This window comes from Bos grunniens, chromosome 10 (assembly GCF_055505025.1).
Source record: "Bos grunniens cultivar Pamir isolate PY7600 chromosome 10, Bosgru_T2T1.0, whole genome shotgun sequence".
Taxonomy (NCBI): Eukaryota; Metazoa; Chordata; class Mammalia; order Artiodactyla; family Bovidae; genus Bos; species Bos grunniens.
This window is the reverse complement of record NC_141174.1, coordinates 60,251,960-60,279,398: the sequence shown is the minus strand read 5'-3', so window position 1 is coordinate 60,279,398 and position 27,439 is coordinate 60,251,960. Positions and strand designations below refer to the sequence as shown.

The following is a 27,439-nucleotide window of genomic DNA, read 5'->3' as shown; positions in this document are numbered from 1 at the left end:
TTTCTCCCGGCAATTTTGATTCCAGCTTGTGAGTCATCCAGCCCAGTATTTCACATGATATACTCTGCATAGAAGTTAAATATGCAGGGTAACAGTACACAGCCTTGATGTACTCCTTTCCAAATTTTGAACCAGTCCATTGTTCCATGTCTGGTTCTAACTGTTGCTCCTTGACCTGCATACAGGTTTCCCATGAGGCAGAAAGGAGGTCTATTACTCCAAAATAAGATTATCCTTTACCCTGGAAGTTGTTGCCTTGTTAGAAAATAATTTTCAAAGAAAGGTGACATAAACAATATAATGCCAAAGTAACTTTTAAAAACTATACTGACAGGTATTTCTAAAAATTTAGAAATACTCACATGTAACTGAGCCCAAACAGGTATTTCAGCACTAAATTACACATGATCTTTTAGGTAGACACACACATGCTTCCCTCGTAGCTCAGACAGTAAAGAATTGGCCTGCAATGTGGGAGACCTGGCTTCGATCCCTGGGTTGGGAAGATCCCCTGGAGAAGGAAATGGCTATCCCACTCCAGTGTTCTTGCCTGGAGAATTCCATGGACAGAGGAGCCTGGCAGGCTACAGTTCATGGGGTTGCAAAGAGTCAGACATGACTGAACAACTTTCACATTCATTCATTCATATATATACATATATGTATATTTTTTTAATCAATGAGTAAATATCTTTATTCTACACTAGTCCTTTATGGAACCTAATATTTGTATGCAGTAAAATGCACAGATCTTAAGTGTATAATTAGATAAGTTTTGAAAAATGTTTACACCTGTGTAACCATCTCACTAATCAAGATTACAGAAAACTTCTATCATCTTAATCTCAACTTCATAGGCAGCTACCATCCTGATTTCTATCACCATTACTTTAAGCTATTTCTGATTTTCATATAATTGGAATCAATAAATATATACTTTCTGGGGTTTGGCTTATATTTTGTTCCACGTGATAACTGTAGATTATAGCTATGTTATTGCATGTATCAATAGTTTATTCCTTCATTTTACTACTAAGTAGCATTCTATTTTATGAATCTATCACAATTTGTTTTCCCATTTTCCTATAGATGGAAATTTTAGCTGTTTTCAATTTTTGCTTGTTATGAATAAAACTGCTTATACATTCTTATATAAGTCTCTTTGTGAAGGTATATTTTCATTTCTTTAGGATTAAATACCCAGCAATAAAACTTCAAGGTCATAGGTTAGGTATATAGTTAACTATAAGAAACTGTAAAACAATTTTCCAAAGTAGTTATGCCATTTTATACTCCTACTAGCAGTGTTTAAGAGTTCCAGTTGCTCTACATCCCATTAGTATTCCATGTTATCAGTCTTCAACTTTATCCCTCTTAGTGGGTGTGAAATAACTCCTTGTACTTTAAATTTCTATTTCCCTGATGAATTATGAGTTTGAATACTTTTCATATGCTCTTTTATGAACTGTCTATTCAAGACTTTTGTTCATCTGGGTGAGCAAAGAATCTTTTTATTTTGGATTTGTAATTGTTTTTCTTTTTTAACATATTCTGGATACAAGCCCTTTGTAAGGAATACATATTGAAAGCATTTTCACCTAGTCTGTGACTTGTATCGTTTTCACCTTCACATCAATTTTATTATTTTGCTATTTATGGTATTTTGAGTCCTCTGTAAAAAAAAAAAAATTGTTTAACATCATCTTATAAAGATATTCTGCTGCATTTTCTTCTAGAAACTTCATAGTTCCAGCTATTATTTTTAAGATTATGATGTATCTTAAATTTCTGAGATGGTTTCAAGGGTTTTTTCCCACCAAAAATTTATCCAGTTGTTTTAACACTTATTTTGGCTGAATAACTTTACTTTCCTCATTGAATTGCCTTGACATCTCTGACAAAAATGAATTGATCATACATCCCCCATATGATTTCAATGGCTTTAGTTTCCATGATAATTTTAAATGATATAGATGTAGATATAAAAGTTAATTTATACAGTGGTTCAATGACTTTTTGAAATAATACAATCATTTTTACCTCCACATCTTGAACAGTCCTTGGTTGGGCCATGCATAATTTATTAAGCAGCTGAAAAATCAGCTCTTCAATGTAATAGAGAGACTCTTCATTAGCTGAGAGATTGGGATGTACTTGCTCCTGAACCTTAAAAAAAAAAGTTCTCAATTTAAGTATAAGCAAAATGATACTTATTAAACAAAAGTCTGAGAATCTTACATATAATTAATAGTACTTTATCAGAATGGTTATTCAAATACAGACATAAAACACAAAAAAATGGGGGGAAAAAGTTGGTTTCTGTAAACTTTTCTTAACTCATAGAAGTCGTTCTTAATCTTTCTTAGACTATGGGGTTGGAGACTGAACAGCAAGCAGATCAAACCAGTCAATCCTAAAGGAAATCAGTCCTGAATATTCATCGGAAGGACCAATGCCAAAGCTGAAACTCCAACACTTTGGCCACCTGATACAAACAACCGACTCATTAGAGAAGACCCAGATACTGGGAGAGACTGAAGACAAGGAGGTGGCAGAGGATGAGAGAGAGGATAGATAGCATCACCAACTTAATGCACATGAATCTGTACAAACTCTGGAAGGCAGTGGAAGACAGAGGAACCTGGCATGCTGCAGTCCATGGGGTTGCAGAGAGTTGGACACGCCTTAGCAACTAAACAACAATAATACTCTATGAAAATCAACTGAAAGCCACTGGTCTCTCTTCTCCTTACCACCAAAAAACCATATACACATAAAATATTCTATACAACTTCAGAGGAAGCATGGATACCCTGAAGTTAATTAATAAACCTACTGTGTACAAGGATCCTATTAGGGACGATATCAGTCACTCTCACAAAAGTCCTGAGGCTGTAAATTTCTGTGACAAGAGGAGAGGCAGCCATCTATCTGTGTACAGAAACACGTACATAACTTTGTACATGGTTTGGGTTTTGCCCTTCCTTTGACAATTATAATCCTAATATCTTTTCTTTCCCCTTTGAGTAGAGCTATTAGCAGAGACATTACTTTGCCAACAAAGGTTCGTCTAGTCAAGGCTATGGTTTTTCCTGTGGTCATGAATGGATGTGAGAGTTGGACTGTGAAAAAGGCTGAGCGCCGAAGAATTGATGCTTTTGAATTGTGGTGTTGGAGAAGACTCTTGAGAGCCCCTTGGACTGCAAGGAGATCCAACCAGTCCATTCTGAAGGAGATCAGCCCTGGGATTTCTTTGGAAGGAGTGATGCTAAAGCTGAAACTCCAGTACTTTGGCCACCTCATGTGAAGAGTTGACTCATTGGAAAAGACTGTGATGCTGGGAGGGATTGAGGGCAGGAGGAGAAGGGGACGACAGAGGATGAGATGGATGGATAGCATCATTGACTCGATGGACGTGAGTCTCAGTGAACTCCGGGAGTTGGTGATGGACAGGGAGGCCTGGCGTGTTGCGATTCATGGGGTCGCAAAGAGTCGGACACGACTGAGCAACTGATCTGATCTGATCTGATTGCAGTGCCTCAGAGGTTTGTCTATATGCTTTGGTGGATTGCATGTGAGTGTAAAGCCCAGTTGTTGGGGGTGGGGGTGGGGGAGGAGGAAGCTTGGCTAAATGTAGGCCAATGGTGGAGCTGAAGCACTATCAGCCCCACAGAGGTGGGTCAGAGGTGTTCTGCTCCGAGCTGCATTTCCCCTTACCCAGAAACACCACCATTCTTGCTCCTATTCCTACACATCCCCCTCTGCCTCAGATGAAAGCCACACCATTCTGTTTACAGATAAGTTCAGGTGCTTTGGGTCACTGGTCTTGAATCTACCCTGTTTTTTTAGAGTTACGATCCAACTCCAGAGGCATTTTCTGAGAAAAGTGGTTGAGGCCTGCGGTCATGACTGAAAAGTGATACCAATACTGTACCACGTGAGTCAGATGCTGCTCTTCAGTTTCAACCTGATTACTACCAACCCTCACTCTCCCAGGGAGACAAGGAGCAGGGCCCTTTTCACTTAGGCTGCTGACTTTATTACAAAACTATTTCCTACAGTTCAAAAGAAAGAGATCATTTTTGCATTAGACCTGGGCTATATGCAGATCAAAACTGGCTGTGAGTTAGAAGAGGCACCATTAAATTTGAGGCCCAGAACACGCTGGGAGATAGGTCTGTATAGTGTGTCATACAGGTCTTTGGGGTATTTGGGCCCACCTCACAACTTCTGGACCACCCTGACTGCTGATGTCCACATTAGCACATATTGAACTTCTCTGAACTAATGTAGTTCAGATGTTTGACCCCTGAGTTTGAGAAGAGAAAACTGGGTAGCCCAGCTACCAAGACAGACCAGATGTCCCTCAAAAAAGCATGGGTTCCTGGCTACAGACTCTAGGAAGGTGAATCAAACCTTTTTCCTTTGGCTTTTCTTTCCAAATTTATTTGCTTTTAAGAACTATAAACTCTGGCTACTGTTTCCTATGTCCTCAGGGCCCCCTGGGTATACCTATAAAGCTTGATGATTCAGAGCAGATGTAAGCCAAGAAATCATGGCACTGAATGTGCTGAGTTCAGACAAATATTTATATACACATTCAAATTTGAAGATAATGTGTAATTCTTTAGGTTTCAAACACTGTAATTAGACATAAAGCAAAAATTAAAACGTGTTGCAAAGTTAAATAAAACAAACCTACTAGAAGTCTATGAACACTAGGTCATAAACCCAGCAACAGAGGTATCTCTGAATGACCATACGGTTTTATAAATTATAGAGGTGCACTATGAAGTGCACCCTACTTCATAGGGCACCTCTATACCATCCCCAAGAAAAAGAAATGCAGAGAGGCAAAACGGTTGTATAAGGAGGCCTCTCAAATACTTGAGAAAAGAAGAGGTGAAAGCCAAAGGAGAAAGGATATACCCATCTGAATGCAGAGTTCCAAAGAACAGCAAGGAGAGATAAGAAATGCAAAGATCAATGCAAAGAAACAGAGGAAAACAACAGAATGGGAAAGACTAGAGATCTCTTCAAGAAAATTAGAAATACCAAGGAAATTTTTCAGGCAAAGATGGGCACAATAAAGGACAGAAATGGTACGGACCTAACAGAAGCAGAAGATATTAAGAAGAGGTGGCAAGAATACACAGAAGAACTGTACAAAAAAGATCTTAAAGACCTGATAACCACGATGGTGTGATCACTCACCTAGAGCCAGACATGCTGCAGTGTTAAGTCAAATGGACCTTAGGAAGCATCATTATGAACAAAGTTAGTGGAGATGACAGAATTCCAGCTGAGCTATTTCAAATCTTAAAAGATGATGCTGTGAAAGAGCTGCACTCAATATGCCAGCAGATTTGGAAAACTCAGTAGTGGCCACAGGACTGGAAAAGGTCAGTTTTCATTCTAGTACCAGAGAGGGGCAATGCCAAAGAATGTTCAAATTTCACACAATTACACTCCTTTCATATGCTAGCAAGGTAATGCTCAAAACCCTTCAAGCTAGGCTTTAACAGTACGTGAACTGAGAACATGATGTACAAGCTGGATTTAGAAAAGGCAGAGGAACCAAAGACCAAATTGCCAACATCCGTTAGATCACAGAGAAAGCAAGAGAATTTCAGAAAAATATCTACTTCTGCTTCACTGACTAGGTTAAAGTCTTTGACTGTGTGGATCACAACAAACTGAAAAAATCTTAAGGAAATGGGAATACCAGACCACCTTTCCTGTCTCCTGAGAAACCTGTAGGCAGGTCAAGAAGCAACAGTTAGGATCAGACATGGAACAACGAACTGGTTCAAAATTGGGAAAGGAATCCACCAAGGCTGTATATTGTCACCTTGCATATTTCCATTGTTTCCCCATCTATTTGCCTTGAAGTGATGGGACCAGATGCCATGATCTTAATTTTTTGAATGTTGAGTTTTAAGCCTGCTTTTACATTCTTCTCTTTCAATAGATGGGGTAAAAATATAAACAGTGACAGACTTTATTTTTGTGGGCTCCAAAATCACTGCAGACGGTGACTGGAGCCATGAAATTAAAAGACACTTGCTCCTTGGAAGAAAAGCTATGACCAACCTAGATGGCATATTTAAAAGCAGAGACATTACTTTGCTGACAAAGGTCCATATAGTCAAAGCTTTGGTTTTTCCAGTAGTCATGTACGGATGTGAGAGTTGGAAAATAAAAAAGGTTGAGCATCAAAGAACTGATGACTTTGAACTGTGGTGTTGGAGAAGACTCTTGAGAGTCCTTTGGACTGCAAGAAGATCAAACCAGTCCACCCTAAAGGAAATCAACCCTGAATACTCATTGGAAGAACTGACACTGAAGCTGAAGCTCCAATTCTCTGGCCACCTGATGCGAAGAGCTGACTTACTGGAAAAGACCCTGATGGTGGGAAAGATTGAGGGCAGGAGGAGAAGGTGGTGACAGGGTGAGATGGTTGGATGGCATCACTGACTCAAAGGACATGAGTTTGAACAAACTCTGGGAAACAGGTAAAGGATAGGGAAGCTTGGCGTGCTGCAGTCCATGGTCACAAAGAGTGAGACACAACTGAGCAACTGAACAACAACAAGTAGGATTTAAGAATGTTGATATAATGATAGAGAAACAGATGAATGGAACAGAACAGACAGTACAGAAACAAGTCTACAGATATATAGACCCTTGATGTACAACAAAGGTGGCACAATGGGTAGGGGGAGAACTGCTGAGGAAAGGTGGGGCAAGTGGATGAACAGTGAACAACTGGACACTCATACAGAAAAGAATGAAATCAACTCCTATTCATACTTGATACAAAAATCAGTCTTAGTTGGATTTTAGATCTATTAAATAAAAAGACCTAATAAAGTTCTGATAATATAAAATAACATAATAGATAACAATCTCATGATCTCAGGACAGAAAAGGAGTTACTAAAAAGGACACAAAAATTACTATCCATAAAGTAAAGGATTTACAAACTTATCAACATTAAAATTTAAAACAAGTTCAGCAAAAGACATCTTTAAGAAAATGAAAAGGCAAGTTACAGAGTTGAAGATCTATGTTAACACATAATACAAAAGGGCTCACATCCAGAATATATTATAAAGAACTTCTAAAAATTCAACAAGGAAAAAATGATGAAAATCCTAATAGAAAAAAAATGGCAAAAAAATTTTAAACCAGTACTTCACAGAAGAAGAAATTCAAATGGTCAATTAATGTGAAAATGTGCTCCAGCTCTTTAGCCATCAGGGAAGTGCAAATTAAACCACAGTGAAATCTATCACCCACTTAACAGACAAGAAAACGAAAAAGTATGATAATACTAAGTGTTGGTAATTATGTGGAAAAATGGGAACCCACACACACTGGCACTGGGGTGCAAAATGGCTCTATCACTTCGGAAACCTTTGCTGTCATCTACTACAGTTCAAGATATGATACCCTATAATCCGGCAATTCTACTGTTCAGTATATTCACATCTTTTAGAGCTCTATTGTCCAATACAGGAGACACTAGCCTCATGTGGCTAGTGTGAGCACCTGAAATGTAGCTCGACCAAACTGAGATGGGCTATAGAATACATACCAGATGTCAAAGATCTAGAATACAAAAAGAATGTCAAATACCTCAATAATTTTTTTGTTGGCTAAATGCTGAAATGACTACATTCATTGGGTTAAATATGTTATTTAGATAAACTTGATCTGTGCCTTCTTATATTTTTAATGTGGCTACGGACGGAGGTACATGTGTGCTCAGTTGCTAAGTCAAGTCCGACTCTTTGTGACCCCATGGAATGCAGGTTACCAGGCTCCTCTATTAATGGGATTTACTAGGCAAGAATACTGGAGTGGATTGCTATTTTCTTCTCCAGGGGATCTTCCCCATCCAAGGACTGAACCCGCATCTCCTGCACTGGCAGGCAGATTCTTCACCACTGCACCACCTGAGAAGCCCTAACGTGACTATGAGAAAACTTTAAATTACACATGTGGCTAATATTATATTTCATCTGGACAGCACTGTTCTAAAGAAATAAGCACAAACATTTACAGAATACGTGAACAAAAAGGTTCAGAAAAAAACATTATTGGTATACCTTTAAATTAGAAAGGCAAATTCAAATACCTATCTAGAGTACGATAGATAAATTGTGGCATATTCATACAATGGAATGTATATACAGCAAAAAATAAAACATGAGTAAAGACAGCTCCACAAAATGTGGATATATCTTTAAAATAATGTTGGCAGAAAGAAGACAGATAAAAAGAACAGATACAAATTTCACTCACAAAGTTCAAGATCAGATAAAATTAAGCTGCGGTGTTTAAGAACACATGCTTAGATGATGAAACTATAAAGGAAAGTAGTGATGACTACTGGTTACCTTCTGGAGAGTTCTCTTGAGAAAAATGTTAAAAATGTGCTATTTTCTCACCTGGGTGATGGTTAAGTAAGAGTTCCTTAAATTGTATATTTATGTTTTATGCATTTTCTAGCTGTATGTTACATTTCACCATAGATAAAGTTTTAAAAAGAAAATCACCAACAAGCAAACAGAAAATTAAGGGGCGAAATTATCAATATATTAAATCATTAAGGGCCCTCCTAGTTCCCATCTCAATGAAAGAAATGAAAATGTCAGGATGCCTGGAGATATAGAGAATATCTTACAAGTTCAGAGTAGAGGGAGAAAACAGGTCATGCACAAAGTAGACAACATTAAATCAGCTCCAGATTTCAACAATAATACTAGAAGTTGGAAGGCAATAATTTCCAACCTTTAATAAGATCTTAACAAATTATCAATCAAATGTTAAGGTATAATGAAGACATGCTTGGATCTAACATGGCCAAAAGTTTTACTCTCACATACTCTTTTTCGTTAAACTTTATAGTTTGTACCACAATAAAACAAGCATACAAATCAAGATAGAGAAAAATATGGGATATAAGAAACAAAGGAACCGATGCAAGAGAAAAGCCAAAGGAACGCCTAGGATGACGTGAAGAAAACTTATGAGATCTGTAAAACAAGCATAAAGGTTGCCAGTCCAATCAGAGCAGATCAGAAGGCTCTGAAAGAAACTATCTCAAGAAGATGAAATTAACAGAGTATCTGATAGATCTAAAACTCTTGAGAGGATATTTAGACAACTGGTAGGCAGTTTGAGCTTAAACTGATAAGTACATAGAAAATACACAAACAAGAACACAAGATAATTATTAACTTCAGTAAAACATTAAGTAGGAAAGAAAAAGGGGTTTAACTATAAATAACATATAGTATATGGTCATTATGTACAGTAATAATACTATAAACTCTGAATATTGATCCAACCAACATTAAGATAGAAGCATGGAGTGGGAGGGGAGACAGGAAGTATGTACATGTGGTAAATCTATGTGTTGTTGGAGGGGAGAATATATATATGAGTGTGTGTGTGTGTGTACAAAAGATAGTAAAACCTTACCTTCCATAGTAGGAAGCCAAAAGATACTGCCCAAAGCAGAAAGGTCAATAGAGCAGAAGCATTTTTTTTTTCTTAGAGATACAGAATACTGAAATAAATCACTTTGAAAAATTAAAGGGACTGCATCTAGGAAGCAAAAACTGTTGCAAATAGTGAGGAGATACTGCTATTTTTCCTAACAGCCTTACAGAGCTAGTTATCTTTTCATTTCCATGAATAATTTTGATAAAAACAAACTTACAAAGAAACATAATTTGAAGTGGGGAAGTGAGAGAGAGAAAGGACACAAGAAGCTGGAACAATAACCAGTTAACGAAGTCTGGATGAGAAGCGCTTAACTAAGGCAGCTGGAAATCCATACAGGACTAATATCCAAAAAACCTGGCTTTACTTTTTTTTTGGAAATTCAAAATAGATTTGGGAGAAATAAATATTTCCTGTTACATGTCAAGACGAAACTTAATTACACTCTACCATATATTTCTATTATATCAACAGAACAGACATTTAAATACATGTATAAACACGTATAAATATATGTATAAAATAAACATTTATATTGGAAGTTTAGCTTAAAAAAGTCCATAAGACTGTTTGTTATAACATTCTTCCACAAAAGCCAACAGCCCCACTCAGTACAAATGACTATGCGTGAGAATTAAGATAATGTCTAACTGGGATACAAATTTTTCCCATGATTATGATTTCAGTAAGTAACCTGAAAAGCAACCTTAACACTGAGCATCTGAGTTTCTTATGCTAAACTCACTAAATTGCAAAGATGAAAAGTCATAAAAACAAATATAAAATCTTAAAATCCTAGCTATAAATACTAAAAAGGATATCAAACGACAACAAAAGATAACCGTACCCTGCAATACCACATTTACTATCTCAGCACCCTAAGAGACAGTAAGTATAAAATAATTATATCAGAACAAACTCACTCAAACTCACTTTTCATATTTTTCTGAAAGACTAGGCAGAAAAAAGAGCAATTAAAATAATTTTCAGTCTTTAACAGTAGATTAACATATCAGACCTGTATTCCCATTATACCGTATTTTCAAATTGCCAGACGGTATTTCCTTACACATACACTGTAAACAGAAAAATCATACTGCTACAGATTTGTGCGTAGACACATATAAAAGCATTAAACTTAATTTTTTAAATTGATAAACACTAGATCTGACAAATTTCAGAAATGCTATTTCCTAATACATACATATTTTCAGTTTCCCATACTCAGAATCAAATAAGAAAATCTTGCTAGTGCAAATTGTTCAATCAACTAACATTTGCGTTTAGGGTATGGAAGAAAGTGAAGAGGAACTAAAAAGCCTCTTGATGAAAGTGAAAGAGGAGAGTGAAAAAGTTGGCTTAAAGCTCAACATTCAGAAAACCAAGATCATGCCATCTGGTCCCATCACTTCATGAGAAACAGATGCGGAAACAGTGGAAACAGTGTCAGACTTTATTATTTGGGGCTCCAAAATCACTGCAGATGGTGATTGCAGCCATGAAATTAAGAGATGTTTACTCCTTGGAAGGAAAGTTATGACCAACCTAGATAGCATATGCAAAAGCAGAGACATTACTTTGCCAACAAAGGTCCGTCTAGTCAAGGCTATGGTTTTTCCAGTGGTCATGTATGGATGTGAGAGCTGGACTGTGAAGAAAGCTGAGCGCCAAAGAATTGATGCTTTTGAACTGTGGTATTGGAGTAGACTCTTGAGAGTCCCTTAGACTGCAAGGAGATCCAACCAGTCCATCCTAAAGGAGATCAGTCCTGGGTGTTCACTGGAAGGACTGATGCTAAAGCTGAAACTGCAGTACTTTGGCCACCTCATGAGAAGAGTTGACTCACTGGAAAAGACCCTGATGCTGGGAGGGATTGGGGGCAGGAGGAAAAGGGGACAACAGAGGATGAGATGGCTGGATGGCATCACCAACTTGATGGACATGGCTTTGAGTGAACTCCAGGAGTTGGTGATGGACAGGGAGGCCTGGCATGCTGTAATTCATGGGGTTGCAAAGAGTCGGACACGACTGAGCGACTGAACTGAACAATATAGAAATAAATCCCTTGGATACACAGTCTGTGTATTTATTCATGCCAAATTCTTTATTTCATTGCCAAAGTTTCTGCAAAGATACAGTGGCTCAAACATCAATTAAAAATACTGAAAGCTTTAAAAGTTAAAATTCAATTTAAAAAGAAAAAGCAGATTTCACCCTAAAGATATACATTAACAACTACAAAATATTGCTGACAGAAATGTTTAAAAATCTAAATAAATGAAAATACAAACTTTGTGGGTTCAAAGACTGAATACTGTTAAGATTTCAATTTTCCTCAAATAATCTATAAATTCAACATAATCCCAATCAAAATTCCAGCAGGGTTTTTTTTTGGGGGGGGGGTAGAAATTGACAGGCTAATTTTAAAATTTCTATGGAAATGCAAAGGTCCTAGAATAACCAAAACAACTGCGGGAAAAAAAAAGCTGGAAGGCTAAACCTACCTGATTCCAAAAATTTTTTATAAAGGTGTAATAAAATAGTGTGGTAGACTGGTGTAAAGATAGGAAAAAAGGGATTTCCCTGGAGGTCAAGTGGTTAGGGCTCTGTGTTTCCATTACAGAGGACACTGGTTCAATCCCTGGTTGGGGAACTAAGATCCCACACGCTGATGGCCAAATAACAAACTTGCACTATTCGTTAGCAAATAAACTGCAGCAGGTACCACAGAATTAAGAAAAACATAGAAAAAAAATAAAATAAAATAAAATTTTTATTATTATTATTATTTTTTACTTGACAATATTGTATGGGTTTTGCCATACATCAACATGCATCCACCACGGGTGTACACGTGTTCCCCATCCTGAACCCCCCTCCCACCTCCCTCCCCATACCATCCCTCTGGGTCATCCCAGTGCACCAGCCCCAAGCTTCCTGTATCCTGCATCGAACCTGGACTGGCGATTCGTTTCTTATATGATATTATACATGTTTTAATGCCATTCTCCCACATCATCCCCCCCTTCCTCTCCCACAGAGTCCAAAAGACTGTTCTATACATCTGTGTCTCTTTTGCTGTCTTGCATACAAGGTTGTCGTTACCATCTTTCTAAATTCCATATATATGTGTTAGTACATTGTATTGCTGTTTTTCTTTCTGGCTTACTTCACTCTGTATAATAGGCTCCAGTTTCATCCACCTCATTAGAACTGATTCAAATGTATTCTTTTTAATGGCTGAATAATACTCCATTGTGTATATGTACCACTGCTTTCTTATCCATTCATCTGCTGATGGACATCTAGGTTGCTTCCATGTCCTGGCTATTATAAACAGTGCTGCGATGAACATTGGGCTACATGTGTCTCTTTCAATTCTGGTTTCTTAGTGTGTATGCCCAGCAGTGGGATTGCTGGGTCATATGGCAGTTCTATTTCCAGTTTTTTAAGGAATCTCCACACTGTTCTCCATAGTGGCTGTACTAGTTTGCATTCCCACCAACAGTGTAAGAGGGTTCCCTTTTCTCCACATCCTCTCTAGCATTTATTGCTTTTAGACTTTTGGATCACAGCCATTCTGACTGGTGTGAAATGATACCTCATTGTGGTTTGATTTGCATTTCTCTGATAATGAGTGATGTTGAGCATCTTTTCATGTGTTTCTTAGCCATCTGTATGTCTTCTTTGGAGAAATGTCTGTTTAGTTCTTTGGCCCATTTTTTGATTGGCTGGTTTATTTTTCTGGGATTGAGCTGCAGGAGTTGCTTGTAAATTTTTGAGATTAGTTGTTTGTCAGTTGCTTCATTTGCTATTATTTTCTCCCATTCTGAAGGCTGTCTTTTCACCTTGCTTATAGTTACTTTTATTGTGCAGAAGCTTTTAATTTTAACTAGATCCCATTTATTTTTGCTTTTATTTCCAATATTCTGGGAGGTGGGTCAGAGGTTCCTGCTGTGATTTATGTCGGAGAGTGTTTTGCCTATGTTCTCCTCTAAGAGTTTTATAGTTTCTGGTCTTATGTTTAGATCTTTAATCCATTTTGAGTTTATTTTTGTGTATGGTGTTAGAAAGTGTTCCAGTTTCATTCTTTTACAAGTGGTTGACCAGTTTTCCCAGCACCACTTGTTAAAGAGATTGTCTTTTCTCCATTGTATATTCTTGCCTCCTTTGTCAAAGACAGGGTGTCCATAGATGCGTGGGTTTATCTCTGGGCTTTATATTTTGTTCCATTGATCTATATTTCTGTCTTTGTGCCAGTACCATACTGTCTTGATGACTGTGGCTTTGTAGTAGAGCCTAAAGTCAGGCAGGTTGATTCCTCCAGTTCCATTCTTCTTTCTCAAGATTGCTTTGGCTATTCGAGATTTTTTGTATTTCCATACAAATTGTGAAATTATTTGTTCTAGCTCTGTGCAGGGACGGGGGAGCCTGGTGGGCTGCCATCTATGGGGTCGCACAGAGTCGGACACGACTGAAGCGACTTAGCAGCAGCAGCAGCAGCTCTGTGAAAAATACCGTTGGTAGCTTGATAGGGATTGCATTGAATCTATAGATTGTTTTGGGTAGTATACTCATTTTCACTATATTGATTCTTCCAATCCATGAACATGGTATATTTCTCTATTAGTGTCCTCTTTGATTTCTTTCATCAGTGTTTTATAGTTTTCTATATATAGATCTTTAGTTTCTTTAGGTAGATATATTCCTAAGTATTTTATTCTTTTCGTTGCAATGGTGAATGGAATTGTTTTCTTAATTTCTCTATTTTCTCATTATTAGTGTATAGGAATGCAAGGGATTTCTGTGTGTTGATTTTATATCCTGGAACTTTACTATATTCATTGATTAGCTCTAGTAATTTTCTGGTGGTGTCTTTAGGGTTTTCTATGTAGAGGATCATGTCATCTGCAAACAGTGAGAGTTTTACTTCTTTTCCGATTTGGATTCCTTTTATTTCTTTTTCTGCTCTGATTGCTGTGGCCAAAACTTCCAAAACTATGTTAAATAGTAGTGGTGAGAGTGGGCACCCTTGTCTTGTTCCTGACTTTAGGGGAAATGCTTTCAATTTTTCACCACTGAGGATAATGTTCGCTGTAGGTTTGTCATATATAGCTTTTATTATATTGAGGTATGTTCCTTCTATTCCTGCTTTCTGGAGAGTTTTTATCATAAATGGATGTTGAATTTTATCAAAGGCTTTCTCTGCATCTCTTGAGATAATAATATGGCTTTTATTTTTCAATTTGTTAATGTGGTGTATTACATTGATTGATTTGTGGATATTGAAGAATCCTTGCATCCCTGGGATAAAGCCCACTTGGTCATGATGTATGATCTTTTTAATGTGTTGTTGGATTCTGATTGCTAGAATTTTATTAAGGATTTTTGCATCTATATTCATCAGTGATAATGGCCTGTAGTTTTCTTTTTTTGTGGCATCTTTGTCAGGTTTTGGTATTGGGGTGATGGTGGCCTCATAGAATCAGTTTGGAAGTTTACCTTCCTCTGCAATTTTCTGGAAGAGTTTGAGTAGGATAGGCGTCAGCTCTTCTCTAAATTTTTGGTAGAATTCAGCTGTGAAGCCATCTGGGCTTTTATTTGCTGGAAGATTTCTGATTACAGTTTCAATTTTCGTGCTTGTAATGGGTCTGTTAAGATTTTCTATTTCTTCCTGGTCCAGTTTCGGAAAGTTGTACCTTCTAAGAATTTGTCCATTTCTTCCACATTGTCCATTTTATTGGCATATAATTGCTGATAGTAGTCTCTTATGATCCTTTGTATTTGTGTTGTCTGTTGTGATCTCTCCATTTTCATTTCTAATTTTATTGATTTGATTTTTCTCCCTTTGTTTCTTGATGAGTTTGGCTAATGGTTTGTCAATTTTATTTATTCTTTCAAAGAACCAGCTTTTGGCTTTGTTGATTTTTACTATGGTCTCCTTTGTTTCTTTTGTATTTATTTCTGCCCTGATTTTTAAGATTTCTTTCCTTCTACTAACTCTGGGGTTCTTCATTTCTTTCTTTTCTAGTTCCTTTAGGTGTAGAGTTAGGTTATTTATTTGACTTTTTTCTTGTTTCCTGAGGTATGCCTGTATTGCTATGAACTTTCCCCTTAGCACTGCTTTTACAGTGTCCCATAGGTTTTGGGTTGTTTTCATTTTCATTCGTTTCTATGCAAATTTTGATTTCTTTTTTTATTTCTTCTGTGATTTGTTGGTTATTCAGCAGCGTGTTGTTCAGCCTCCATATGTTGGAATTTTTAATATTTTTTCTCCTGTAATTGAGATCTAATCTTACTGCATTGTGGTCAGAAAAGATGCTTGGAATGATTTCAATTTTTTTGAATTTACCAAGGCTAGATTTATGGCCCAGGATGTGATCTATCCTGGAGAAGGTTCCATGTGCGCTTGAGAAAAAGGTGAAATTCATTGTTTTGGGGTGAAATGTCCTATAGATATCAATTAGGTCTAACTGGTCTATTGTATCATTTAAAGTTTGTGTTTCTTTGTTAATTTTCTGTTTAGTTGATCTGTCCATAGGTGTGAGTGGGGTATTAAAGTCTCCCACTATTATTGTGTTATTGTTAATTTCCCCTTTCATACTTGTTAGCAATGGCAACCCACTCCAGTACTCTTGCCTGGAAAATCCCATGGATGGAAGAGCCTCGTAAGCTGCAGTCCATGGGGTTGCTAAGGGTCGGACATGACTGAGCAACTTCACTTTCACTTTCCACTTTCATGCATTGGAGAAGGAAATGGCAACCCAGTCCAGTGTTCTTGCCTGGAGAATCCCAGGGACGGGGGAGCCTGGTGGTCTGCCGTCTATGGAGTCACACAGAGTCGGACATGACTGAAGTGACTTAGCAGCAGCAGCAGCATTTGTCTTACATATTGCGGTGCTCCTATGTTGGGTGCATATATATTTATAATTGTTATATCTTCTTCTTAGATTGACCCTTTGATCATTATGTAGTGTCCTTCTGTCTCTTTTTACAGCCTTTGTAAAAATATGGAACGCTTCACGAATTTGCATGTCATCCTTGCGCAGGGGCCATGCTAATCTTCTCTGTATCGTTCCAATTTTAGTATATGTACTGCCAAAGTGAGCATGAAAAAAATAAAATTAATTAAAATTAATACTGGCTTTTTCCTGTGGCCTGGGGAAAAGGTCACTAAGTATATTTTATTCAGTCAAACTTTAATACTCCCTGGGTCAAATACTCATATCCTTCAGCATCCTACCAAAACTACCATATGCACTCTTTCTTAAAGATCTGCCTGCAAGGTGCCTGCACTCAAGGAGTAAATAATGCATTCTCCTTTCCCATCTCTCCACAACTGCCTTCCTCCCACTTAACAGAAGAAAGGCAGATCTCTTATCTTGAATGTTGTTATGGGGCATTGCTCTGCAGAGCAATAAATAATAAATTCTATGACACAAAACAAAGAGACGGTGATAAATACTTCTCATTTAAATAATAAATATTTATCATTTAATCTTGCTTCTTTCATCCCGTAGCCTAGAGTAAAAAAAATACACTATAAATGAGGAGACTCATGAGAACAAAGAAAAGAAAGCATCTTTAAAAGAATACTAAATACAGCCAACATCATTTTATTTCAGTCAGGAGAAACAATTTAAAGCAAGTTTTCACACCTTATCTTTCTATCTTACAAATAGAATTCAGAAGTGAAATGGCTGGCACATAACAAGTATTAACACACTCATCTGAATTGAAAAATTAAGTCAGACTTGGTCTGAAGATAAATATGATAGGCAGGTTGGCTTGACAACTAAACTGACCTTTCCAGTTAGGTTATGGGGGATATTTTCCATAAGATGAATGTGGTAGGCAGAATTCTAAGGTGCCTGGCTCCCAAGATTCCGATCCCTGGTTTACACACCCCGTACACTCCTCTCACCTTGAATGTGGGCAGGACCTGTGAATATGATGACATACCACTCCTGTGCTATTACTGTATATAGCAAAGGTGACTAAGGTCAGTAATTAAGTTGACTTTGAGTTAATCATAAAAGAGATTATCCTAGGTGGGCCTGACCTAAATCAGGTGAGTCCTTTTAAAAAAGGGTCCAGAAGTGTGAGACAAGAAACAGCAGCAGATGCAGTCCTGTTCGCCTCGAAGTAGTAAACTGACTTATTACAGGCAGAACCACGGAGAAGAAATGGCAGCAACCCCTGGGAGCTGAGGGCCTCAGACAGGCAACTGAAGGAAATGAATTCTGCCAATAACCACATAAACTTGGAAGAGGATCTCAACCTCAGATGAGCCTGCAGCTAAAGCCAAAACCTTGATTTCAGCCTATGGGACCCAAAATAGAGAATCCAGGTAGGCCATGTCTGGACTTCTAACCGTAACTGTAGGATAATAAATATGTGTTGTATTAAGCCACCAAGTACTCAAAAATTTGTTATGTGGAAACAGAAAGGCATGGCAACCCACTCCAGTATTCTTGCCTGGAGAATCCCATGGACAGAGGAGCCTGGAATGTTACAGTCCATAGGGTCGCAAAAAGTCAGACACAACTGAAGCAACTTAGCAACCACACAACAGAAATTCATAAGGTTTATGTTCTTTTGAGCAACTATGTACTACTAAAGTATGTGCTCAGTCTCTAAGTCGTGTCTGACTCTTTGTAACCGCATGGACTGTAGCCCACAGGCTCTTCTGTCCGTGGAATTTTCCAGGCAAGAATACTGGAGTGGGTTGCCATTTCCTCTCCAAGGAATCTTCCCGACCCAGGAATGGAACCTGCAACTCCTACATTGGCAGGCTGATTCTTTATCACTGAGCCACATGGGAAAGCCAATAACTCAACCTAAAAGAAAGCACTTTGTCATATATATTAAAAGGATGAATGGTGTGTATCAAATTGTTACGGTATTTAGATTTCATTGGGTATTAAAACACTAATGTAAATGTTTTATTTTAAAACACCTGTACTTAGAAAACAAACTATTGAGTTGGCCAAAAAGTTCCTTTGGTTTTAAAGTAAAAATAAAAGACACACCTTTTATTTTCACCAAGAGTTTATTAAGCAATGTATTCAACCATTCTGTTTCACAAACTTCTGCCATTTTTCAGGCAACTTCATAATTCCATCCACCCAAAACATTTTATCTTTTTGAGCAAAAAACTGTTTCAGGTGCCTTTTACAGTTTTCCAGGGAACTGAAATTTATTTCCATTAGGAGAATTTTATAAAGACCGAAATAAGTGGAAATCTGAAGGTGCAACATCTGATGAATACGGCGGATGTATCAGGACTAGCTAGTCAAGCTGTAACAGCTTTTGCCTGGTCATCAAAGAAACATGTGGTCTTGCATTATCTTGTTGGAAGATTATGCATTTTCTGTTGACTAATTCCAGACACTTTTCATCCAGTGCTGCTTTCAGTTGGCCTCATTGGAAGCAGTGCTTGGAATTAACCATTTGGTTTTCCAGAAGGAGCTCATAATAGAGGACTCTCACCAATCCTACCATATACACAACATCACCTTCTTTGGGTCAAGACCAGCCTTTGGTGTAGTTGGCAGTGGTTCATTTCACTTGCCCCATGATCTGTTCCACTGCACATTATTGCCCAGTAGCCACTTTTCATTGCCTGTCACAATTTGTTTTAACAATGGAATGTCTTCATTATGTTTAAGTAAGGAATCATATGCAGAAATATGGTTGAGAAGGTTTTTGCTTAACTTATGTCGAACCCAAATGTAAAAGCGATGAATATAACCAAGCTGGTACAAATGATTTTCAATGCTTGATTTGGATATTTTTAGTATGTCAACTATCCCCTGCATGGTATAATGTTGACTGTTCTCAGTTAATGTCTTGACTTGATCACTATCAACTTCAACTGGTCTATCCAACCATGGAGCATTGTCCTGTGAGAAATCTCCAACATGAAATTTCACTAACCACTTCTGACACATTCAATCAGTCACAGCCCCTTCTTCATATAACACAAATCTATTTTTGTGTTTCAATTGTGTTTTTATCTTTCTTGAAGTGAAGTGAAAGTACCTCAGTCGTGTCTGATTCTTTGCGACACCACGGACTGTAGCCTGCCAGGCTCTTCTGTCCATGGAATTTTTCAGACCTGGATACTGGGGCGGGTATTGTTCCCTTCTCCAGGGCATCTTCCCAACCCAGGGACTGAACCCACGTCTCCCCTACTGCAGGCAGATTCGTCACCATCTGAACCACCAGAGAAGTCCTTTCTTGAAATAGTAAAGCATAATATGGCAAAATGTTGCTTTTTCTTCCACCTTCAACACTAAGTGAAAGTGAAAGTCGCTCAGTCATGTCTGACTCTTTGTGACTCCCTGAACTGTAGCCCTCCAGGCTCTTCTGTCCACGGAATTCTCCAGGCAGGAATACTGGAGTGGGTAGCTGTTCCCTTCTCCAAGGGATCTTCCCAAACAGGGATCAAATCCAGGTCTCCAGCATTGCAGGCAGATTCTCTACTATCTGAGCCACCAAGAAAGCCTTAAACACTGAACACTAAAATGGCTACACAAAAATTCTCTGGTTTTGGTAAGTTTTTAAAATGCACACTGATATGACATACAATCTAACAAAACTGTGTCAAATGAAGTTAAAGACAACTAAGCACTACTAAAGCCACCATAGATCTTCCTGAGTGGTTCAGCAGTAAAGAATCTGCCTGCGGGTTCGATTCCTGGGTCGGGAAAGAGTTAGATGTTAGACAAGATTTAGCAACTGAACAACAACAAAGTCAACTTACAGAAAACCAAATGAACTTTTTAGCCAACTCAATATATCCTCTGAAACTAAGCTTAAAGATGAACATTTTTAGATGTCAACATAAAAATGTACAAAATTTTCAAAATTCTTTTGGAATACATAGTAAAAAAAAAGTTAGAAAGCTCCTTTTAGGAGAAAAGAATCAAGACTGGGTGTTGATTACACATGAACCTGGAGAAAAAAGAACAGATGATGACTAGGCTTCTAGCCTGAGAAATGAGTACAAGATCATTTATACTGGAGACATCGGTTTATGGAAGATGATAACAAGCTTGAATTGGGACATGCTGTTAACATTTACATAGGAATTTCCAGTAAGCAGGAGTTGCAGAAGTTTAGACAGGCTCCAAGAGAAGGACTCTTTAAGATCTTTGTCTGAAGACTTATAAGAGGTAAAAGGGCCACTCATATTTTTATCTGCAGGAAGGTTGTTCCAGGCTGAAGAAACACCCAGCACAAAGCCCTGAGACTAGAACACGTCTAAGAGTTGGAGGTACCAGGAAGCCAGTGTGCGGCAGGAGGAGAGCAAAAAAAGGACAGTGGTAAATGAGATCAGTGAGGTTCAGGGGGAAGTGGGGCAACACCAGGCTACTGAGAGGACTCTGACTTTTATTCTGAGAAGCACAAGTTTTGAACAAAGGAATGACATGATCCCACTTATCTCTATGTGTTGAGAAAAGACTATGCGTTGGGATAAGGGGAGAAGACAGGAGACCAGTTAAGAGGCTATTTTAATAGTCCCAGAGTGTTCCCAGAAGGTAGAAGTGGAAGAGTAAAAAATGGTGACTGAATACTGTTATAGTGTGAAGTAGAGCTAAAAAGATTTGCTGACACATTAGATATTGGTTATAAAAAAAGACAGAATTCAAGAATAACTCAGTACTTTGAGCAACTAGAATGATGAAGTAGCCATTCACTCATGTGGGAAATATTACAAAAGGAGCAAATTTTCAGGGGAAGAGGAGGAATTCAGTATCAGTTGAGATGTCTATCACACATCTTTGTGGAAGTGTTAAGAAACCAGATATCCAAGATCAGGAGGGAGCTCTGAGCCAGAAATATATATTGGAACCCATCAGATAGAGATGGTATGTGAAGCAATGAGGCTGGGTGGGATCTCAAGAAATCTATTGTAAATAGAAACAGAAATTCAAAGACTAAGCTCCAGGGAGGTCAGGATGATGCATTGTAGTAGGGAAGATGAGGAGATAAACAATGGTGAAGAACTAGGAGGAATATAGTCAGAGAGGGAGAAAACCATCAGAGGTTGGTGTCCTGGAAGCCAAATGATGAAAAGAAGCAGAAACAGATCAACTATGAAATGTTGCTAATGGGTCATTTAAGAAAAAATTACAAAGTGCTACATAAGTAAGAGGTAGTATTTGAGTTCACAAGGTGTTTTTATGAAGAAAACTGGGTAATGAAAACTTTACTTGGAGATAATACTAACGCTCTCGACTTGATCTTGATGTTATTTTCATTGTGTTGCTTCCTCTCTACATATTAAAATGTGAAGTATATAATACTTTACACATTTAAAAAGTTTCTACTTACTATGTGCTCTTATGTAAAAAAAGGAAAAGAATTTTAGGTTGTTAATTTTTAACGTGACTACATGAGATAACGCTAAATCTATTAGTTCCATTAAAATTCCTTCCTGATTCAAATATGCAGGCTAACGGAGGATATAATCAAACTACTGCTCCATTGAAAGAAAGGCCCTGATTAATATAAAAGATATATATTTGATTTATGTCAAGTGGTAACACAGGTAATGCTTTGGATACTCAGCATAAAACACTTTAATGGAATATTATTGCTCCAAATATACCATACCAAAATTAAACTGAAAATAGAAGACTACTAAATCATGGCTGACAGGAAGCTAAACGCAGCAAGCTAAAATGCATTCCTAATGCTCATCCAGTTCTAGCTGAACCCCTTGGGTCAGTTTGGGTCATTATTAGTTTGGAATAATTCCAAATGACTCCCTAGAGTTATATTCACTGTTATATTCAGTGGCTTTAGGAAATTCCGAATAGGCCTCATGTCACAAAATCATAGTTTCTCCTATTCCTTTTAGCTGGAGTGATCTCTTCAAAAAAGCAAGTTTGATCAAGTTAATCTAATTAATGTGTTACATAAATAACCCTACAGGATTTTCTATTCTCAGGAGAGACCTTAACCTGAGTCTATGTAAGAGTCTCTCAACTTGCTCAACTCCTTTTCACTTGATCTCAGTTCCTAAAGTCATGGTCCTACCTTACCCTACAGCTCCAATCTTTTCTCCCCCTTTCTTTGTTTATTCCTATTGATCTTTCAAATAATTGTTTACCTCTTTACTGTCTGTCTCTCCCCAGACCTCTCTGCTACAGTCATTTATTAAGAGAATAGATGTTTTTAATGAGAGCAGGGCCTTACTACAACCTCAGTATCAAGAATACTGCCTGGCACGTATGAGGCACTCAACAAATATTTAAATATATTCTCCAGAAGTCAGCACTAATATTACTTCCTTAAAGAAGCCTTCCTTGACCTTCTGTCAATGACACCAATTTCATTTTCTCAAAGAACTCCCATGCTTTTCTTCTGGGTCCTAGGAAAGATCCAGTGCAATCTTCTAAAACAGTTCCAAGAGGTATTAGTACAAAGGCATTTCTGAATCAAAACCTTCAACCTTCTCTTCCACCCCCACCCTCAGCATTGACTGCCATTAATTAACTCAAACATTCTCTCACATCTCTTGAATTTTAACAGATATCAAGAGTAAACTGTAATGGTTGAGGCGTAAGGTCAATATTAAACCTGAATTAAGTTAGACTCAGGAATAAGGTAAGTTTACCAATTCTTTCTAGCTTTCTGTGACAGCTGTAATGACAGATAATAAGAAAATTTTCTTTTCCATGGCTAGCCTGGTGAATAATATCCTACAGAAAAGGCATCTACAAGGGAAATATCAGAGACTAAAAAACCTGCTAAAATGATTTTAAGGCATGTTTCCCTATATGCAGAATGTTTACACTGATTTTTCTTAGCATACGATTCAAGTAGCACATGCACAAAGTACCACAGGCATTTCAAAGACACAGGTAATAAGCTGCATTTGCAAATATATCCCACACCCTTTCTTCCCCCAAGTAACATGATAGCTTCAGTGTTCTTCAGGAGTAGTAATGAGGGCAATTACGTCTCTGGCTCTTTTTAGGTAAGATACATAATTCAGCAGTAATGTTAACAATGCACATAGTATCCATTAGTAGTGTCATATTGCTCTACCCTTTGTAGCTCTCTATGTATTTAAATGCCCTAAGTGAAGTTCTATTTTAACAGGTAAAGAACAAAAGCACAATAAAACAAAGAGCTAAAGAACAACACATTTCTATTTCCAAAATTATTTTTCCTTAAATCTATTTCTCAATGTTCATGTTTCTCCATAGTGAAATGAATATTTAATGTTGGTTTAAAACAATCTCTTCCATTTTCAAAGTCAGTATAGTAACTTTATCAAATATATGTATGGTTTTCAGAAAAATCAGGAAAACTTGAAAATAAGCAAAAGAGATAACTTGCTGTTCTTCAGTCCAACACTATGCTTGATTACTACTGACTGGGCTATTTTACAAACGGGTAAGATTAACTTAAAGAGATTTTTGTCCGGCACAGATGCAAGATCTAATCAGTAGGAAGATAACCCCAAACTTACTGCTTATGTTCCTGTAGGACATTAACTATTTTTGTGTCCAATCCAACAATCTTACCTTGAGATTCTTTAAGGTTTCCTATAAATACTTAACCTCCTCCAATTTTCATATGAAGTGGCTTTTAGCATCTCATGAGTTAAGTAATAAATTAAGTAATAAATTGAATCAAAATCACTGATACATGTTCATTCATAACTGTCATGAGAGTTTTGATTTTACCTTTCAGAAAATTATATTGTAACTGTTTTGAAGGTTCCATCAAGATGCACAAGTGAACTAACAGAACTAATTAAACAACCTTGTTCTTTTCACACAGAGATATTTCTTACAGAACTTTTGAGTTCTACATAAACCAAAACCTCAAAGTTTAGAATTTTCAGTCTATGTGGTAAACATTTTAGAGCAAGGCATCTTGGTTTTATTCACGTTTGTATTCTTAGGATCCAGTTTGGGGCCAAGTACCTACAATGTGTTCAATAAATGTTAATAAAACTAGCTCCCACATGTTTGATGGCAACATCCACCAGAGGAGAAAAGTCTTAGTAGTCTAATACTATTGCTGCTTTTACTATTAGTATTAATCTTAGTAGTGTTTGCAATAATCTGGTCAGCTGGAAGAAGGAAGCCATGTTCTAGATGCCTTGAATGTGAAGACAGAGTTTCTGCCTAAGTTGCAGAATTCTCACTGTACAAGGACACGTGTGGCAAGTACAGACCAGAATTTAACTCATCCTGCAAAGAAAGAGTGAACCTTGAACTCCTCAAAAACTACAAACCTCAAGAACTACAAAACTACAAAGAACTATAAACCTACGAGCTGCACGACCACAAAACTGGATATAATCTGGAATTACAAACATCAAAAAATTTGCAAAAACATAAAAAAAATGTGTTCCATGGGAATATACCTCAATTCTAGAAAAACAGTAATGTAATAAGTTAAATAAAAATTGTTTTTTAATTCACTCAAAAGGCCAGATTTCCTTAGCTGTATATATTCCATACGCAAAGGACATACAAGAACTGTAGAATACAACAGAGATCTACAAGGCATCTGAGATCCAAGAAAACAAGCACAACATATAAATGCAAAATAACAGACTCAAAGCAATGAACTAGGATCAGATGCTACCCTGGGTTTATTTCCAGACTAACCTGAAGATATAAATCTGTATCTGTGCATGAGGGATTATTAGGGTCAAAGCTACCTATTGAATAAGTTATGCAACACATACTCAAATTCTATTTGCTACCAGAAAATCCTAGTAAGAGACCTACACCTCACTGCCAACAACATAGGACTATCTGATAACTGCATTCACATTTCTATGTGGTAGAAGGTTCAATCACTATCTAAGCATTTCCCTCTTTGCTTTTAACTCAGGCCAGTGTTCATTATCACCACTCAGCACACTTGCCATTTCCTTCCCTCTCCTTATAGAATCGGGTTGCCCACGGAAGGAAGGTCAATGTAATACTTTAACACCTAAAATACCTGTGAAATGGTAACTGTCTAGCTGCTCTTAACCACCTCCACCAAATTCTTTAAAAAATTTTACATGATGTTTGGCCCAAGGAAGGCAATACCTCTTCCTAAGAATCGTGAAAAAACGGCAGATCTGAAACTCGAATACGTGAGGGAATGTTTTTTACTTTAAAATACTACTACTTCTTTTCACTTAGAGAAATTTAATGTATGAAGATTTATTTTCCGGGGTAGTCTTTTAAATTAATGTTTATTCCTTATTATTTTAAAATTTATATTTGGTTATTTTGCACAAAAGGTCATAGGGACTACATCTGTATCAATGGCAAGGAAAGCCCATGCTCAGTATGTTTATCATCTTCTGCCTCCATTTACACTCTTTAAACGTCTTGACCTTACAAAAGGCTTTATTATAAAAACGTATGTTTATTACATATTAAAAAAACAGTACGATTATTACCGAAATTCAGAGGAAAACTGACATCATCTACAGGACAGATGCACCCTAACGATGTACCCAAACTAAAAAGATTGATTTTTTATGAGCTGAGCCTTTTTTATCCCCTTAAAATGATTCTAAGTAATAAATTGCACTCAGTGAAGAAAATAACCAAATTTTACAGGGGAAATCTCTCCTAAACAGGGGGACGCCTATGGCAGGAAGGGAGGAGGCACTTTAAATTGACCTCAAGAATTGTAAAAGCAATATTATGGCTCACTGACATTTCTCAATCGAGAAACACATCCATCACCAAAAAAAAAAAAATTACAACCTCTTAAGTGAGTGGACACCCTTCACCCTTCAAACTGCCTAAGGGAACAGACCCAAAGAATTTAATTAAAAGTGATTACTCGGCCTAGAAACGTGCTTTTGTTTTAGAAACTGTCTAAATACCAGTGGGACTTTCTGTTGCCCGAATCCAGCCCGAGGACAACAAATTGGTCAACGGCGGAAGTCGCCTGACGAAAAGACTGCAACATGAAATCCAGTTTTATGATCATAACAAAACCTTCCTTCCGGGGCCAGGCAATAACTTGAGAAAACGTCCTTTGGGACGCAAAGGCAATCACAAGCCCCTCGTCGCCGGCCAGAGAGAAAGCGATGGGCCCTCCGGCGCCGAGCGCGGGGAAGACGTGCAGCTCCCCGTTACAGCGTCCGAGGGGCCGCGGCTCGGGCCGTGGCTCGCGCCCCGCCCGCCTGCCGCGGCCCCGGCACCTCCCTCGGGCCCCGAGGCCGCCCGGGCACCAGCACTGACCTTCCGCAGGGCCGAGACCAACAGTCCCCGCCATTTCGGACTGTTCTCTTCGCTGTAGAACTCGTAAGGCTGCGGCGCCTGCTGCATGGCCCCGGCGGCAGCGCCTCCGCATCGGGGGCGGCCCGCGGGCCGAAACGGGCCGGGCCGGTGATCTGACAGGCAGGGCGCGGGCCGCCTAGCCTCACCGGCCGCCGCCGCCTCCCGCCCGGGCCGCGGTTACGGCCGAGGCGGCTCGGAGGCGGCGCCGGCGGGCGGGCGGGGGCTCCGGGGGCGGCTTCCTCGGCCCCGCGACCTCGCCTCGCGCAGCGTCCTCAGGGGAAGCGCGGCGGCCCGTGAGCCCGAACGGCCCTCGGCTGCGACCAAAGCGACGGCCTCCTTTCCCAGTGGCGCTGGCCCGCTTCTCGAGCGGCTGCTCCTCCTTTGTCTGGGTTCGCAGCCCGGCGGGGGTACAGCTGGCCTCGCCCCCGCCCCGACTCCCGCTACGGCCGTAGTAGGCGGACAGAGGCGGCGGCAGCTTGTGTCCTCATCGCCTCATCTCCGCCCTCCCAACCGGCAACGCTGCCCTGCCCGGGCCGCCCGAGTCACCTCCAGAGGGCCCTGGGGACCGACCGGGCGTGCGCGTCGGGCGAGCAAGCCACACTCCTGCGCGCACAGTGCCGGCCACCGCCGCCGCCCCTTCAGCAGCCGCGCAC

At 38.7% G+C, this 27,439-nt stretch overlaps 1 protein-coding gene, 1 long non-coding RNA gene and 1 other non-coding gene across 5 annotated transcripts in view; 1 reads left to right on the top strand and 2 right to left on the bottom strand.

Annotated features, from left to right (window-relative positions):
• The window catches only part of SOS2 (SOS Ras/Rho guanine nucleotide exchange factor 2), a 105,936-nt gene extending 78,497 nt beyond the window's left edge, over positions 1-27,439 (bottom strand). For all 3 annotated transcript variants that reach the window (XR_015134780.1, XM_086321594.1, XM_086321595.1), the window contains exons 1-2: positions 26,748-27,439; positions 2,041-2,166 (exon numbers count right to left, since the gene is read on the bottom strand). Coding sequence is in view for 2 of the 3 variants with exons in the window: in XM_086321594.1 (XP_086177720.1) it covers positions 2,041-2,166; positions 26,748-26,834 (213 nt within the window). In the remaining variant the exon portion in view is untranslated. The remainder of the gene's footprint in view (positions 1-2,040; positions 2,167-26,747) is intronic.
• Positions 16,521-16,627, bottom strand: LOC147364639 (U6 spliceosomal RNA). Its single transcript, XR_015135647.1, has one exon. It is a non-coding gene; the product is annotated as a U6 spliceosomal RNA (small nuclear RNA).
• On the top strand, positions 23,063-24,722 carry LOC147364638 (uncharacterized). Its single transcript, XR_015134787.1, has 3 exons — positions 23,063-23,136; positions 23,832-23,931; positions 24,617-24,722. It is a non-coding gene; the product is annotated as an uncharacterized LOC147364638 (long non-coding RNA).